Here is a 13,845-nt window from a genome sequence, read left to right on the forward strand (position 1 = left end):
GTTCTTTGTCTATTAAATATGTGAAAATAAAAAAATATTGTGTGTGTAGATGGTGTGTGTGTGTGTGTGTGTGTGTGTGTACATGCTAAGTGGAGGTCAGAAGACAACTCTGTGGAGTCAGTTCTCTCTTTTCATATCTGTGTGGGTTCCTGGTAGTGCCTTGATGTTGTCAGGCTTGCAAGTAAATGCCTTTATAGATGACACCAGCTGTTGTATATCAGGATGACCATGGGTGAGTGAGAGGGCATAATTCACCCCTCTGGATCTACCTATGCAGGAGGTCCTCAGATAGCCTATGCAGGAGACTGAGAAGAGACAGATCATTCACTGACTATGCTGAAGGCAGTCAGGCAGGGTATAATGATAATGATAATAATAATAATAATAATAATAATAATAATAATAGTCTGAAGGCAGTCAGGCAGGGAATAATAATAATAATAATAATAATAATAATAATAATAATAATAGTCTGAAGGCAGTCAGGCAGGGAATAATAATAATAATAATAATAATAGTCTGAAGGCATTCAGGCAGGGTATAATAATAATAATAATAATAATAACAACAACAACAACAACAATAATAATTGTGCCCAGTAAGGTCACCTCTAGTGTAGGGTTGCCAAGACCAGTCTACACAGGAGAAATTAGTCTCAGAGCTGCTACACCCATAGGGTGCTGCTTAGCCACATCTGACCCATCTCCTGACCCACACTCTTTCTTGTCTATTGCTCTGTTTGCCTAGCTTAACATCCTGGAACTCGATGAGTGTGTTGTTTGGCTAATGTGGTGATCATGGAGAAGCAGGACTTATGAATCCTTTGTCCACGCACTACTGTCCTGCTGAGGCTGTCTACAGGCCACACTACAGTCATACTTGTTGTTTTCTGTTTTTTTTTTATCCTGTTTCTGCACACTTCATCCATGTTTCCTAGACTGCTTTCAGTTCTCGAGGTTCTTTTCCCCTGTCTTTTTGTTTTTGGTGGAATCTATTCCCTAACTTCTCAGTATGACTGTGTTTTCACCACCACCACTGAGGGACAGAGAAAACCGAAGTCCTGTGAGTTGGCCTTCCTAACAAGTTCTCCACGTAGTTCAGATGCCAATAAAGTGGTGAACTTAGATTTGCAAGTCAAAGTCTAAGGTCAAGTGCCATTTTTGTGACAAAGATGATTGATATAAAGAGTTCTGTGATTCCTGGTGACTTCTGAGAATTTTAACAGGCTACTCCCTAAGATTCTGCTATAGATTTTAATAAGTTACAAATGCATTTGTCCCAGGAGTCAACATCAAGTTAAATGAAGAGAAACTTGAAGCAATCCCATTAAAATCAGGGACTAGACAAGGCTGCCCACTACCTACCTATTTCAATATAGTATTTGAAGTCCTAACCAGAGCAATTAGACAATAAAAAGAGGTCAAGGGGATACAAATTGGAAAGGAAGAAGTCAAAATATCACTTTGCAGATGATATGATAGTATACTTAAATGACCACAAAGGTTCCACCAGAGAACTACTAAGCCTCATAAACAACTTCAGCAAAGTGGCTGGGTATAAAATTAACTCAAACAAATCAGTAGCCTTCCTGTACTCAAAGAATAAACAGGCTGAGAAGGAAATTAGGGAAATGACACCCTTCACAGTAGTCCCAAATAATATTAAATATCTTGGTGTGACTCTAACCAAGCAAGTGAAAGATCTGTATGACAGGAACTTCAAGTCTCTGAAGAAAGAAATTGAGGAAGATCTCAGAAGATGGAGAGATCTCCCATGCTCATGGATTGGCAGGATTAATATAGTAAAAATGGCCATCTTGCTGAAAGCAATCAACAGATTCAATGTAATCCCCATCAAAATTTCAACTCAATTCTTCATAGAGTTAGAAAGAGCAATTTGCAGAATCATTTGGAAAAGCAAAAAACCCAGGAGACTGAGAACTATTCTCAACAATAAAAGAACTTCTGGGTGAATCACCATCCCTGACTTCAAGCAGTATTACAGAGCAATAGTGATAAAAACTGCATGGTATTGGTAAAGAGATAAATGGAATAGAATTGAAGACCCAGAAAAGAACCCACATATGGTCACTTGATCTTGGACAAAGGAGTTAAAAGTACCCAATTGAAAAAAGGCAGCATTTTCAACAAATGGAGCTGATTCAACTGGAGGGCAGCATGAAGAAGAATGCAAATTTGACACATTCTTATTTTCTTGTACAAAACTCAAGTCTAAGTGGATTAAGGGACTCCACAAAGAACCAGATACACTGAAACTAATAGAACAGAAAGTGGGCAAGAGCCTTGAACACATGGGCACAGGTGAAAATTTCCTGAACAGAACACCAATGGCTTAGGCTCTAAGATCAAGAATCAACAAATGGAACCTCATAAAATTGCAAAGATTCTGTAAGGCAAAGGACACTGTCATTAGGACAAAATGGCAACTAACAGATTTGGAAAAGATTATTGCCAGTTCTGCATCTGATAGAGGGCTAATATCCAATATATACAAAGAACTCAAGAAGTTAAACTCCAGAGAATCAAATAACCCTATTAAAATGGGGCACAGAGCTAAACAAAGAATTCTCAACGGAGGAATATCAAATGGCTGAGAAGTATTTGAAGAAATGTTCAACATCCTTAGTCATCAGGGAAATGCAAATCAAAACAAACCTGAGATTTCACCTCACACCAGTCAGAATGGCTAAGATCAAACACTCAGGTGACAACCGATGCTGGTGAGGATGTGGAGAAAGAGGAACACTCCTCCATTGTTGGTGGGATTGCAAGCTGGTACAATCACTCTGGAAATCAGTCTGGCAGTCCCTCAAAACACTGGACTTAGTACTACCTGAGGACCCAGCTGTACCACTCCTGGGCATATACCCAAAAGATGCTCCAGCATATAACAAGGACACGTGCTCCACTATGTTCATAGCAGCCTTATTTATAATAGCCAGAAGATAGAAAGGACCCAGATGCCCTTCAACAGAGGAATGGATACAGAAAATGTGGTACGTTTACACAATGGAGTACCAATCAGCTATTAAAAACAATGACTTGATGGAAACTCTTAGGCAAAATGAATGGAAGTAGAAAATATCATCCTGAGTGATATAACCCAGTCATAAAAGAACACACATAGTATGCACTCACTGATAAGTGGATATTAGCCCAAAAGCTTGGAATGTCCAAGTTGCAATTCACAGGTCATATCAAGTCCAAGAAGAAGGAAGACTAAAATGTGGATGCTTCATTCCTTCTTAGAAGGGAAAACAAAATACTCACAGGAGGAAATACAGGGACAAAGAGTGGAACAGTGACTGAGGAAAAGGTCATCCAGAGACTGCCTCCCCTGGGGATACATCCTATATGCAGCCACCAAACCCAGTCCCTATTGCTGATGTCAAGAAGTGTTTGCTGACAGGAGCCAGATATGGGTGTCTCCTGAGAGGCTCTGCCAGAGCCCTACTCATACAGATGAGGATGGTTACAGCTAACCGTTGGACTGAGCACAGGGACCCCAATGAAGGAGTTAGAGAAAAGACTGAAGGAGCTGAAGGGGTTTGCAACCCCATAGGAAGAACCACATTTCAACCAACCAGACCCCAGCAGAGCTCCCAGGGACTAAACCACCAACCAACAAGAATAATGAGCACCCATGACTCCAGCCACATGAACGGGAGGAAATGCCCTTGGTCCTGGGGGAGGGGCAATCAGAGAGGGGGGAAAGGGGAAAAATAAATCCTTTCTTTTAAATTTCAACCCTAAAACTACCCCAAAGTGCATTTGTCAAAATTGTGTATTGGTTTTGTATTAGGCTTTTACAGCCTAAATCCATCATCACAATTGTATTTTTCTTCATGTAGATAAATTATCTTAAAGATACATGGGAACCTATACAATGCAAATATCTACATCAAGATATAAACATTCAGTTGACTGAGCAAGAATTGTTAAAAATAAAATCAGAACAAGAGAATTACGAACACCTACACCAGACTCAAGGCAATGTGGAAAAGGAAGTGCTGACTCTCAGAGGGCTGGTTCAAGAGAGTGTGGTAAGTCAGGGTCAGCGCACAGTGGGAAGGGAGACCCAGGCAGGGGGAAGGCGCTGTGCTGGAGGCATGGAACGTTAGTCTGATTGCTTGTAACATGCTCAGCTTCTTCTCACCGAGAATCACATTCTGGATAGTTCTTTTGTGTGTTTCCTCCACTTTCTTACAGCAATTTGATTTGTATATGATCTAAGTTCCTCCCTTTAAAAATGTCCAGTTTCCTTCGGTACATTGTAATGATTATTGTTTTGAATCACTTGTCTTTTAAAGCTCATTTTCTTTTTTGAGGTGGAAATGCAGGAGCTTTATGATACTCAGCATATTCTCAACATCAAAGATTAAGAAATTAATTCAGGCAAACATGTGCCCTTCAGTGACCCAGTGTCCACACACACACACACACACACACACACACACACACACACACACACACACACACACACACCAGAGCTAGCTCAGAGTACATGGAGCGCAGGGTAGCCCCTCAGATTGCTTCAGGATGTATGCAGCACAATGTGGGAAGGTCTGCTTGGGGAACCTGGCGTTGCTGGCTCTCAGGTCCCTTCCTAGTTTTGGTTCTATGTGACCGAGCAAGGCTGTGGGCTGCAAGCAAACCCGGGTCTCCAAAGCCACCTTGGTCCCCACCATTGTGTTGTTGGCTGTGTTCTGTTAAGTCCACTGCTGGGATACTAAATCGCTTATAATATTTGAGGAGCCCATCCCTCCTTTAGTGACATAAGGCTTACATGGTGCTCACAGACCAACCGTGAACCGAGTCAGAGCCACCATAGGCCACTGGGACACCCTCCAAGAGCAGCACCCCAGAAGGAAGGCTCTACATCTGGCTAAAGGAGCCCTTTGACTTTTCTGAAAATCAGGGCTCTGCAGCCATGGACTGGGAGCAGAAGTGAGCACAGCTGTTCGCAGCATACCATAGTGTCTTGTTTTGTTTTCTTCTAACCTTATCAAATCTCTCCAAAGTGGCCTCTTCCTCCTAGGACCACAAGTAAGGACTTTAAGCGACTGCTAAAGTGTGAAGGACTTCCTTTTACTCAGGACTTGCCATGTTCTGCTAATGGCACTTCTGAGGGTTTAGTGACCCTTTAGTGACACTTGACTAGGACTCTTAGAAACAAAGTTTGAGATTTGAGCCTCTTCTAGCTTTAAATATGTGGATCTGAGATAACTGAGGCCCACTTTGCTTTGTCTTAGATTTCTAAATTTAATAAACTCTGTGGAAAGTGTGGGATTGTTTTTGTCAGGGAAGCATCCTGGAGGTGACTTGGGTAAGCTGCTGCTGCTGAGGTGCAGGGTCTGGGCACCAGTCACTTGGGAGGCTGTTGGATATGCTGTGCTCCATGGAGACCTGTGGCCTCTGGTGGACCACCTGTGCAGCTGCTGGGGAAAGTCTTTGTCACCCGGGCAATAATACCAGAGATAACACTGTTGCTTTAGGCGGACTGGTGCCTTCCCTTGGTCATCTTTGTCTTTGTCTTCCTTACTATCTCCGGTATGTGGGTGTTTCTGCACAGTCCGCATCCCACCAGCTTTCAGGGCGGGCGGATGTCTAGCTTTGGTTTTCAGCCTTCCTTCTGGAGGTGAAGACATGGCACCGATGGTTTTCTGAGGGGCGACGGCAGCTGCAGGGTGTGTAGCAGTGAGCACAAAAGGCCTCGGGAGCGTGGATCTGTTCTTACGTTACAATGTTAGATGCATCGTCCCACGGATTCGTCCTTCAGTTACGATGTTCAAGTTTTACATTTTTGAATGATTCCATCAATTAGAGTTATCTGGAAATAGAAGTACTAAAATGAGCATGGTTCTCAGCCAAGGCCGCAATCCAGTGGCAGGGTACAAAAGCAGCACATGCAAGGCTCCTGGTTAGATTTCCTGCGGCACCAAAGAAAACCATAAGAAGAGTCAGTTGTAATGCATTTCTGTAGAGCTGACCGTAAGTGCTCTCAAGTCCAGCGTGTTGTTTCACATACATAAAGTCACTGTGGGATTCATGAGTTCTGGACATACATATACCACACTCGCTTTGGGCATAGGTATTTCAAAAACATTTACTTTTAATTTGTTTTAGACACAAGCAGAAGAGGAAAAAAAATTAGAGAAAGCAAGAGAGAACAACAATGATTCAAGAATGAGTCAAATCATTCTCAGAGTCAAAAGTTTAGAATCAAGACTCCCTGAGATAAAAAGCCATGTGGATTCTACGAGAAGAGAAATGGAAAAACATAAACAACTCTATGTAGAAGAAAATAAAAGCAGAAAATCACTTTTTAATACACTAAGCAAGTAAGTTAAAACAGAAATGGAAAATAATCCAACTCATTGGTCTCTAAGGCATGATTTCTTTTTTTGGGGAGGGATTTAAGCCATTTTATTGTATATATATATATACACATATATGCATATATATAATTCAGGAATGTTCCATTTTTTCAGATTTTTAAAAATTTTTTATTAGATATATTATTTCTTTACTTACATTTCAAACGTTATTCCCCTTCCCAGTTTCCTGTCCATAAGCCCCCTCCCCTCCTCTCCCCCTCCCACATACAGCTATTCCCCCCATACATCTCCCTTACTGCCCCCCATATTCCCTTGCACTAGGGGTCCAACCTTGGCAGGACCAAGGGCTTCCTCTTCCACTGGTGCCCGATTAAGGCTATTCTCTGTTACATATGCAGTTGGAGCCCTGGGTCAGTCCATGTATAGTTAAAGCATGATCTCTAATAAAACAAATTAGTAGGATATGAATGCTAACTGCACAATAAACTTAGAAAAAAATGGTAGAGAGTGAACTACACTTAGTGTGTTAGTCTGTAAGGATCTCTATTTCTTGTCAATTTTCCAAGTTTGTTTTTATGTTGTAGATGCCCCTTTGTCCCTTTTATATTTTCACACAGCCAGCTTGTTGTATTAGTCATTTGTTTTTGTTGTTGTTTGAGGCAGGGTGTCTGTGTAGCTCTCTTTGGCCTTAAACTCCCAGAGATAGGCCTGCCTCTGTCTCCCAAGTGATAGGATTTAAAGGCACAAGCCACCACACCCAGTTCCATTAGTGTTTTGAATACCTACTTTTTTTTTTTTTTTTTTTTTTTGGTTCTTTTTTTTCGGAGCTGGGGACTGAACCCGGGGCCTTGCGCTTCCTAGGCAAGCGCTCTACCACTGAGCTAAATCTCCAACCCCAAATACCTACTTTTTAATACAAACACTTCTGGATTTTTTTCCACAAAAGTGTTAACAAGCTTATTTGTGGAACATTGCAGCTTAAACTCAAATGGGTGAGGAGCAGCAGGAACAGTACACCGCTCAGTTGTGGTGCTATCAGTGTCCACAGCATCTGTAGACAGACTTCCCCTTACACTTTTTCTCTTTTCTTAAAGACAAAGACAAACTCAAACTCATGAGAAAAGATTAAAACAGGAATAAGTGAATATATAATTCACAAAGTGGTTAAAGTAATTCCTTTGTTCTTTTCTTTTTTTTTTTTTTTTTTTTTTTCCGGAGCTGGGGACCGAACCCAGGGCCTTGCGCTTGCTAGGCAAGCGCTCTACCACTGAGCTAAATCCCCAACCCCAAGTAATTCCTTTGTTAGTGCAAGAGGGTGTGTTCAACACAGAAAGACAGGACCTAACTCTTATGGCCTTCCAATAAGATCACTGAAAGGTTTTCTTAATTCTTTAAATAAAATTTAAATGCGTGTGATGTCTTCAGAAAATAAGATCTTTCTTCATGTTCTTTGAGACAACCAACGGTAATGCAAGCCTATATTGTTTTGGAAATCTCTTGGATCCCCTTAATGAAAACTTAAAGGGAGGTTTCCCAGACTTGGCACTGGGGGTTTTGTTAGCTAATCTGTGACTACTGCAAGAGCATTACTTCTTTTTGATCGTTCTGTTGACTATTTTCACGTTCCCTAAAGATGCTGCTTTGAGTTGTCGTTTGGGGATAAATCTTAATTTATGCATCTATTATCTTAGTTAGGGTTTCCATTGGAATGGAGTAGCAGCAGGAACAGTACCATTCCATACCATGCTGAAGAGATGTCATGACCAACGCAACTCTTACAATGTCAAATGCTTAATTGGGGCTGGCTTATAGTTTTAGAGGTTCAGTCCATTATCATCATGGCAGGGAGCCTGGCAGTGTGCAGGTAGACATGGTGTTGGAGGAGCCCAGACTTCTACATCCTCCACTGGCTTCTGAATGCATCCAGGAGGAGGCTGTCTTTCACACTGGGCAGAACCTGAGCAACAAAAAGCCCACCCCCTCAGTGACGCACTTCCTCCAACAAGGCCACACCTCCTAATAGTGTCACTTTCTATGGGCCAAGTATTTTTAAACCACCATGTGGACATAGTTCAGAGATGGCAAACATAGAGGACAAGTATACATACATACATACATGTGTGCATGCATACATACATATATACATACACACACACAAACACACTGGTTTACTGACTACAAGGATTTCTGGCTCATGTTTAGTTCTCATGATTGTATATATTTAAGGAGCACAACGTGATATAGTGACACATTCACATATAGGGAGCTCACTGTTATCGCTAAGCAAATTAACATATCCACAGTTTCCCATACTTCACTCTTAGGAGTGCAAATATTTCTCCTGTCATCTTCAGGAATCTTCCAGAAGGTAACAGTGCTACCTGTGAGGTTGTGACTCCCTGATAACCAGTTCTTCCTCTCAGACTTCTTTCGTATTAGTAGGGAAGAATTACTCTGGGAGCAGATGTACTTTGTTCACAGCAATGCTGAAGCTATAAGTGTGTATAGTAGGTGTAGTGTGTACATTCTCAGCTCAGAGACTGTGTAATGGGACATTCTGATTATTCCTATAGCCTTTTATTTTTATCAAAGCAAAGCAAGTCATTAAAGAGTTATTTAGGAGAAGAACGAAATGCTAAATTTGGCCTTGTTGCATTCTTTATAGGACAGTGGAAAAGCTGGAGGTGTCTAGAGCAAAGCTTATGCAGTTGAATCAGCAGAAGATGACCATGGAAACTATTCTGAGTTCCCTACCTGCTCAGCAGAGCCCTCTTGTTGCCAAATTTAATCCTGCTGTGGGACACAATCCCAGCTCTCCTGATGCCCCAGAGCCTCAGTCTGTTTGTGAGAGCGTGAGGAAGGGCCTGTCCAGGGTTAGTAAAGTTGACTTCTGTTCATTTGGGAATTTTCAGTTTCTAAAATAATCCTTGTTTTTAATTTGATGAAATATTGAGTTGTTTTATTAAAGGCTGGTACATGGTAAGTAAAAATGACAATAGTCTTTTTCTTTTTTTTAAACAAACACTTTTTTTTTTTTTTTTTTTGCAGATTTTAATGAGTCACCAGAGCTTGTCTTTTCAAGAACAACTTAGCTGTTAGGTTTTGTTGGATGGTTTCTAGGAGTGATCCATAGACAGATTGCATTTTCATTGTCTGTCCCTTACCCGAGTCAGAGGCTCTTATCAGAGTATGAACACAGTGTGTGTGTGTGTGTGTGTGTGTGTGTGTGTGTGTGTTTTAATGAGATAAGATCCTTTAATGGAGAAAAATAGAACTTTCATAGCTTTAAACTGATATGCACCACAAATGAACAATAAAAGCAATTTCACATTAGTTTAGTCCCTATAAGATACATATTGCAAACTGCATTTCCTGAAGTATTGTCCGCAACACTGTAGCACACTGTTCACCAGTCACCCTCTTTCTACAGACCCTGCCCTGTGCTTCTCTGGCATACTCATTAAAGCCACACACAGTTTGTCTTCTCAACTCTTCCTCTTTACTTGAAAACTCATTTTAATTGGAAAAGAAAGGGGAAAAGCACAGTCAGTCTTCTCTATAGGTCCCATCCCAGGACAAGCTGCACAAAGCTGTCCCAGCATGTCTGGGTAAAGGAGGTGTTGTACTCAAGTGCTTCAATTGGCTGTCTACTCTTAAGGACTCTAAGGTGATTTTGAATGTTTTTTCTTCTTTTTTTATTGGATATTTCTTTATTTATATCTCAAATGTTATTCCCTTTCCCGGTTTCCTGTCCATAAGCTCCCTATCCCCTGCCCCTCCCCGATAAGGTGTTCCTCCTCATCAACTCCCCCTTACCCCCCTCCCCCCAACATTCTCCTGCACTAGGGGTCCAACCTTGGCAGGACCAAGGGCTTCCCCTTCCCCTGGTGCCCCAACAAGGCTATTCACTGCTACCTATGCAGTTGGAGCCCAGGGTCAGTCCATGTATAGTCTTTGGGTAGTGGTTTAGTCCCTGGAAGCTCTGGTTGGTTGGCATTGTTGTTCTTATGGGGTTGCAAGCTCCTTCAGCTCTTCCAATCCTTTCTCTAATTCCCCGAAAGGGGGTCCCATTCTCAGTTAAGTGGTTTGCTGCTAGCATTCACCTCTGTATTGGACATGTTCCGGTTGTGTCTCTCAGGAGAGATCTATATCCATTTCCTGTCAGCATGCACTTTTTAGCTTCATCAATCTTATCTAGTTTTGGTGGGTGTTCCCCCTTTTAAGAAGGAGTGGAAGCATCCAAATTTTGGTCATCCTTATTCTTGAGCTTCATGTGGTCTGTGAATTGCATCTTGGATAATTCAAGCATTTGGGCTAATAGCCACTTATCAATGAATGCATACCATGTGTGTTTTTCTGTGATTGGGTTACCTCACTCAGGATGATATTTTCCAGTTCCAACCATTTGCCTATGAATTTCATAAAGTCGTTGTTTTTGATAGCTGAGTAATATTCCATTGTGTAGATGTACCACATTTTCTGTATCCATTACTCTGTTGAAGGGCATCTGGGTTCTTTCCAGCTTCTGGATATTATAAATAAGGCTGCTATGAACATAGTGGAGCATGTTTCCTTATTTTATGTTGGAGCATCATTTGGGTCTATGCCCAGGAGAGGTATAGCTGGGTTGTCAGATAGTGCAATATCCAATTTTCTGAGGAACCTCCAGACTGATTTCCAGAATGGTTGTACCAGTTTGCAATCCCACCAACAATGGAGGAGTGTTCCTCTTTCTCCACATCCTCCCCAGCATCTGCTGTCACCTGAGTTTTTTATCTTTGTCATTCTGACTGGTGTGAAGGGGAATCTCAGGGTTGTTTTGATTTGCATTTCCCTGATGACTAAGGATGTTAGGTATTTCTTTAGGTGCTTCTCAGCCATTTGATATTCATATTTGACCCTCAGCTGAGAATTCTTTGTTTAGCTCTTTACCCCATTTTTAAATAGGGTTATTTGACTCTCTGGAGTCTACCTTATTGAGTTCTTTGTATATTTTGGATATGACTTACTAAGGATAAAATGTCGTTAAGGAGGAACAGCTCAGAGGTGGGATAGGGAACAAAACAGTGACAGAAGCTATGGAAGGAGATATCCAAGAAAAAGCAAGACCAATTGTCTGAGTTCTGTTTGGACTAGTCTCAGTACTAGTTTTTTAAAAATAGTTTTGTAGATTGTTCTGCCTTATGCTGGTACTGATGCTTTTGACAATTTATGATGTTGGTTTATTGCCACAGAAACAGCATTCTTCTTATAGCATTGCATAGACACTGCTATTGAAGAACCATTCCAGCAGACCGTTTAGTTTTCTTTGTGCATATATGTTAAAGGGTGCACTCTCCAGCTCTTACAAATGAGGAGGGATTCTCCCATCTGGATCTGTGGGCCACACATTCAGAGTTGAGTTCCATCCGAGGAAAAGGAGCCTAAAAAGGGAAGTTCCAGAGACAAGGTTAAGGTCAGCTTTCTCTCAACTTTTTGAGAATGACGCTTTTGACAGAGGCAATTGGAAAGTTTCAGTCAGGTACCAGGTATGCTGGTAAAGTCATCATGACACAAGGTCTCAGCTTCACGGAGAAAATAGACTTGGGAGGGTAGATTGAGAGACTTGTAGTGACTCTTGGTGACACTAGAATGATCCTCCTGGTGATGTCCAATCTAAAGGATGTACTGGGAAATGTGGGGCTGAAATCTAACAAAAGCAACTAGAATTTCTTTGTTTAGAATTTAATGTTTGCATGACCTTTTACATGGTTTCACACTAGGGATAGTGGTAGTTAGAGTAACAAATGAGGGGAAAATACAGATGAGTGTAAAAAAGGAGAAGGGCAAATCAGAGGGCAACATGGTCAGAGCTTTGTGGGGGAGCACCCTCATAGAAGCAGGGGGAGATGGAGAATGGGGGTGGGGGTTGATAGGGGGTTTGCAGAGGGGAAATGGAGAAGGGGAGATAACATTTGAAATGTAAATAAGATAGCCAATAAAAATTGAAAAAAAACATACACACATGTACACACACACACACACACACACACACACACACACACACACTGTGACTTCTGAGGTTTCTATGCTTCCTGTGGAAAGGCTTCTAGGCTTCTAGCTAGTCTTAGAAGGTGGGATAAGTGTGACTAGGATTTGTGCCATGTGTACTTAGACATATGGGTGAAATCCAATTGGCAGGTCTGTCCAGCTAAGTGTGCCCCTTATCTGGTGAAGGAAGTGGGGGTGGATGGGGTGTAAATTGAGTGGTTATTAAGAAATATTGGAGAGGAGAGTGAATAAAAGTGTGTGTGTGTGTGTGTGTGTGTGTGTGTGTGTGTGTGTGTGTGTGAGTGTGTCTGGTTCTATGGAACTAGAGTTACAGGTGGTTGTAAGTTGCCTGACATGGGTGCTAGGAACTGAACCGGGGTCCTCTGGAAGAACAGCATATGCTCTTAACAACTAAGGCATTTCTCCAGCCACCAAGTGGAAGTGATATCTTATTCAACTATTTTTGGAATAGGTATACATAAATAATAAAATCTATTACCTGTTAGAGTTAAATAATTCAGAAAAGAGCTTTGGATGGAAGACAACACCGTGCTGTTAGTTTTTAACAGAGTTTTCTAAAAACGTAAAACTTCCTGCAGTGCTTCAGCCTCCTCTGGTGTTGAAGTTTTGTAGTGTTGTCATCACAGAAATATCTTGGGAGGCAGTGTCTGCAGCACTGGGAAAGCTGTCCGTCAAAGAAATCTGCCTTCATTCCTACAGTGAGTGAGGACATTGAATGCCACATTCTCATTGTCACCAAAGTGTGTGTGCTTTCTCTTTTAGGATCTGCCTGGGATGTTTTAAGACTATTTAATTTCTTCCACACACGGGTTTAAATGGCACTGTAGAAATAGGGGGGCATTTTCAATATAGTCCAAAGTACTTTTATCCATTTTACAATTAAGTAGATGAATATAATTAGGAAGCCTTTTAAAAAGATATAAAAATCTGCATATATTTATGTGCACCACGTAAATCTGGTATAGACATTTACTACAACTAATAAAATAGTGCATTTAGTATAACTATCTATTCAATCTTTGTATCAATAAAACATGCTATTAAATAATGTATATCTAGTGAATATATATTGATTATACTCTCATTCAGATATCAATAGCAGAGATATGATCTAAACTTAAAATTAAGTAGAAATTTTATTTATATGAGTTTTGTTTTCTTAAACCAATCCTCATTAAGTCTAGTCTCTAAAATCTTACTTAAGGCATGTCTTCCTAATATTTATCATGTTCATAACAATAACTTTTAATCATTCTATAAATATCATTCGACTCATTTCAGAGGCAGATGGGATTGGTAAAGCACAAGACTGGAGAAGGTATGTATGCGCACTTCCTAATGTAAGAGCTAAGTTTAGGTTAAGTAATTGATCTCTAAATGAATTATAAGCAGAAAATACAACCTCTACCTTCTGGTTGGAAACTTCTACATTAACT

General features: G+C 40.9%; 1 protein-coding gene across 15 annotated transcripts in view; it reads left to right on the forward strand.

The window, feature by feature from the left end:
* The window catches only part of Poteh (POTE ankyrin domain family member H), a 94,896-nt gene that overhangs the window by 71,256 nt on the left and 9,795 nt on the right, over positions 1-13,845 (forward strand). For 8 of the 15 annotated variants that reach the window (XR_010058105.1, XR_005493877.2, XM_008770604.4 and 5 more), the window contains 4 exons: positions 3,872-4,063; positions 6,147-6,361; positions 9,024-9,231; positions 13,691-13,727. Coding sequence is in view for 7 of the 15 variants with exons in the window: in XM_008770604.4 (XP_008768826.1) it covers positions 3,872-4,063; positions 6,147-6,361; positions 9,024-9,231; positions 13,691-13,727 (652 nt within the window). In the remaining 8 variants the exon portion in view is untranslated. Of the gene's footprint in view, positions 1-3,871; positions 4,064-6,146; positions 6,362-9,023; positions 9,232-9,406; positions 13,108-13,690; positions 13,728-13,845 lie in introns of those variants that run through there. The other 7 variants (XR_010058108.1, XR_001841483.3, XR_010058106.1 and 4 more) reach the window with 6 other exon arrangements.

The sequence above is a fragment of the Rattus norvegicus genome, chromosome 15 (genome assembly GCF_036323735.1).
Source record: "Rattus norvegicus strain BN/NHsdMcwi chromosome 15, GRCr8, whole genome shotgun sequence".
In the NCBI taxonomy this organism is placed as follows: Eukaryota; Metazoa; Chordata; class Mammalia; order Rodentia; family Muridae; genus Rattus; species Rattus norvegicus.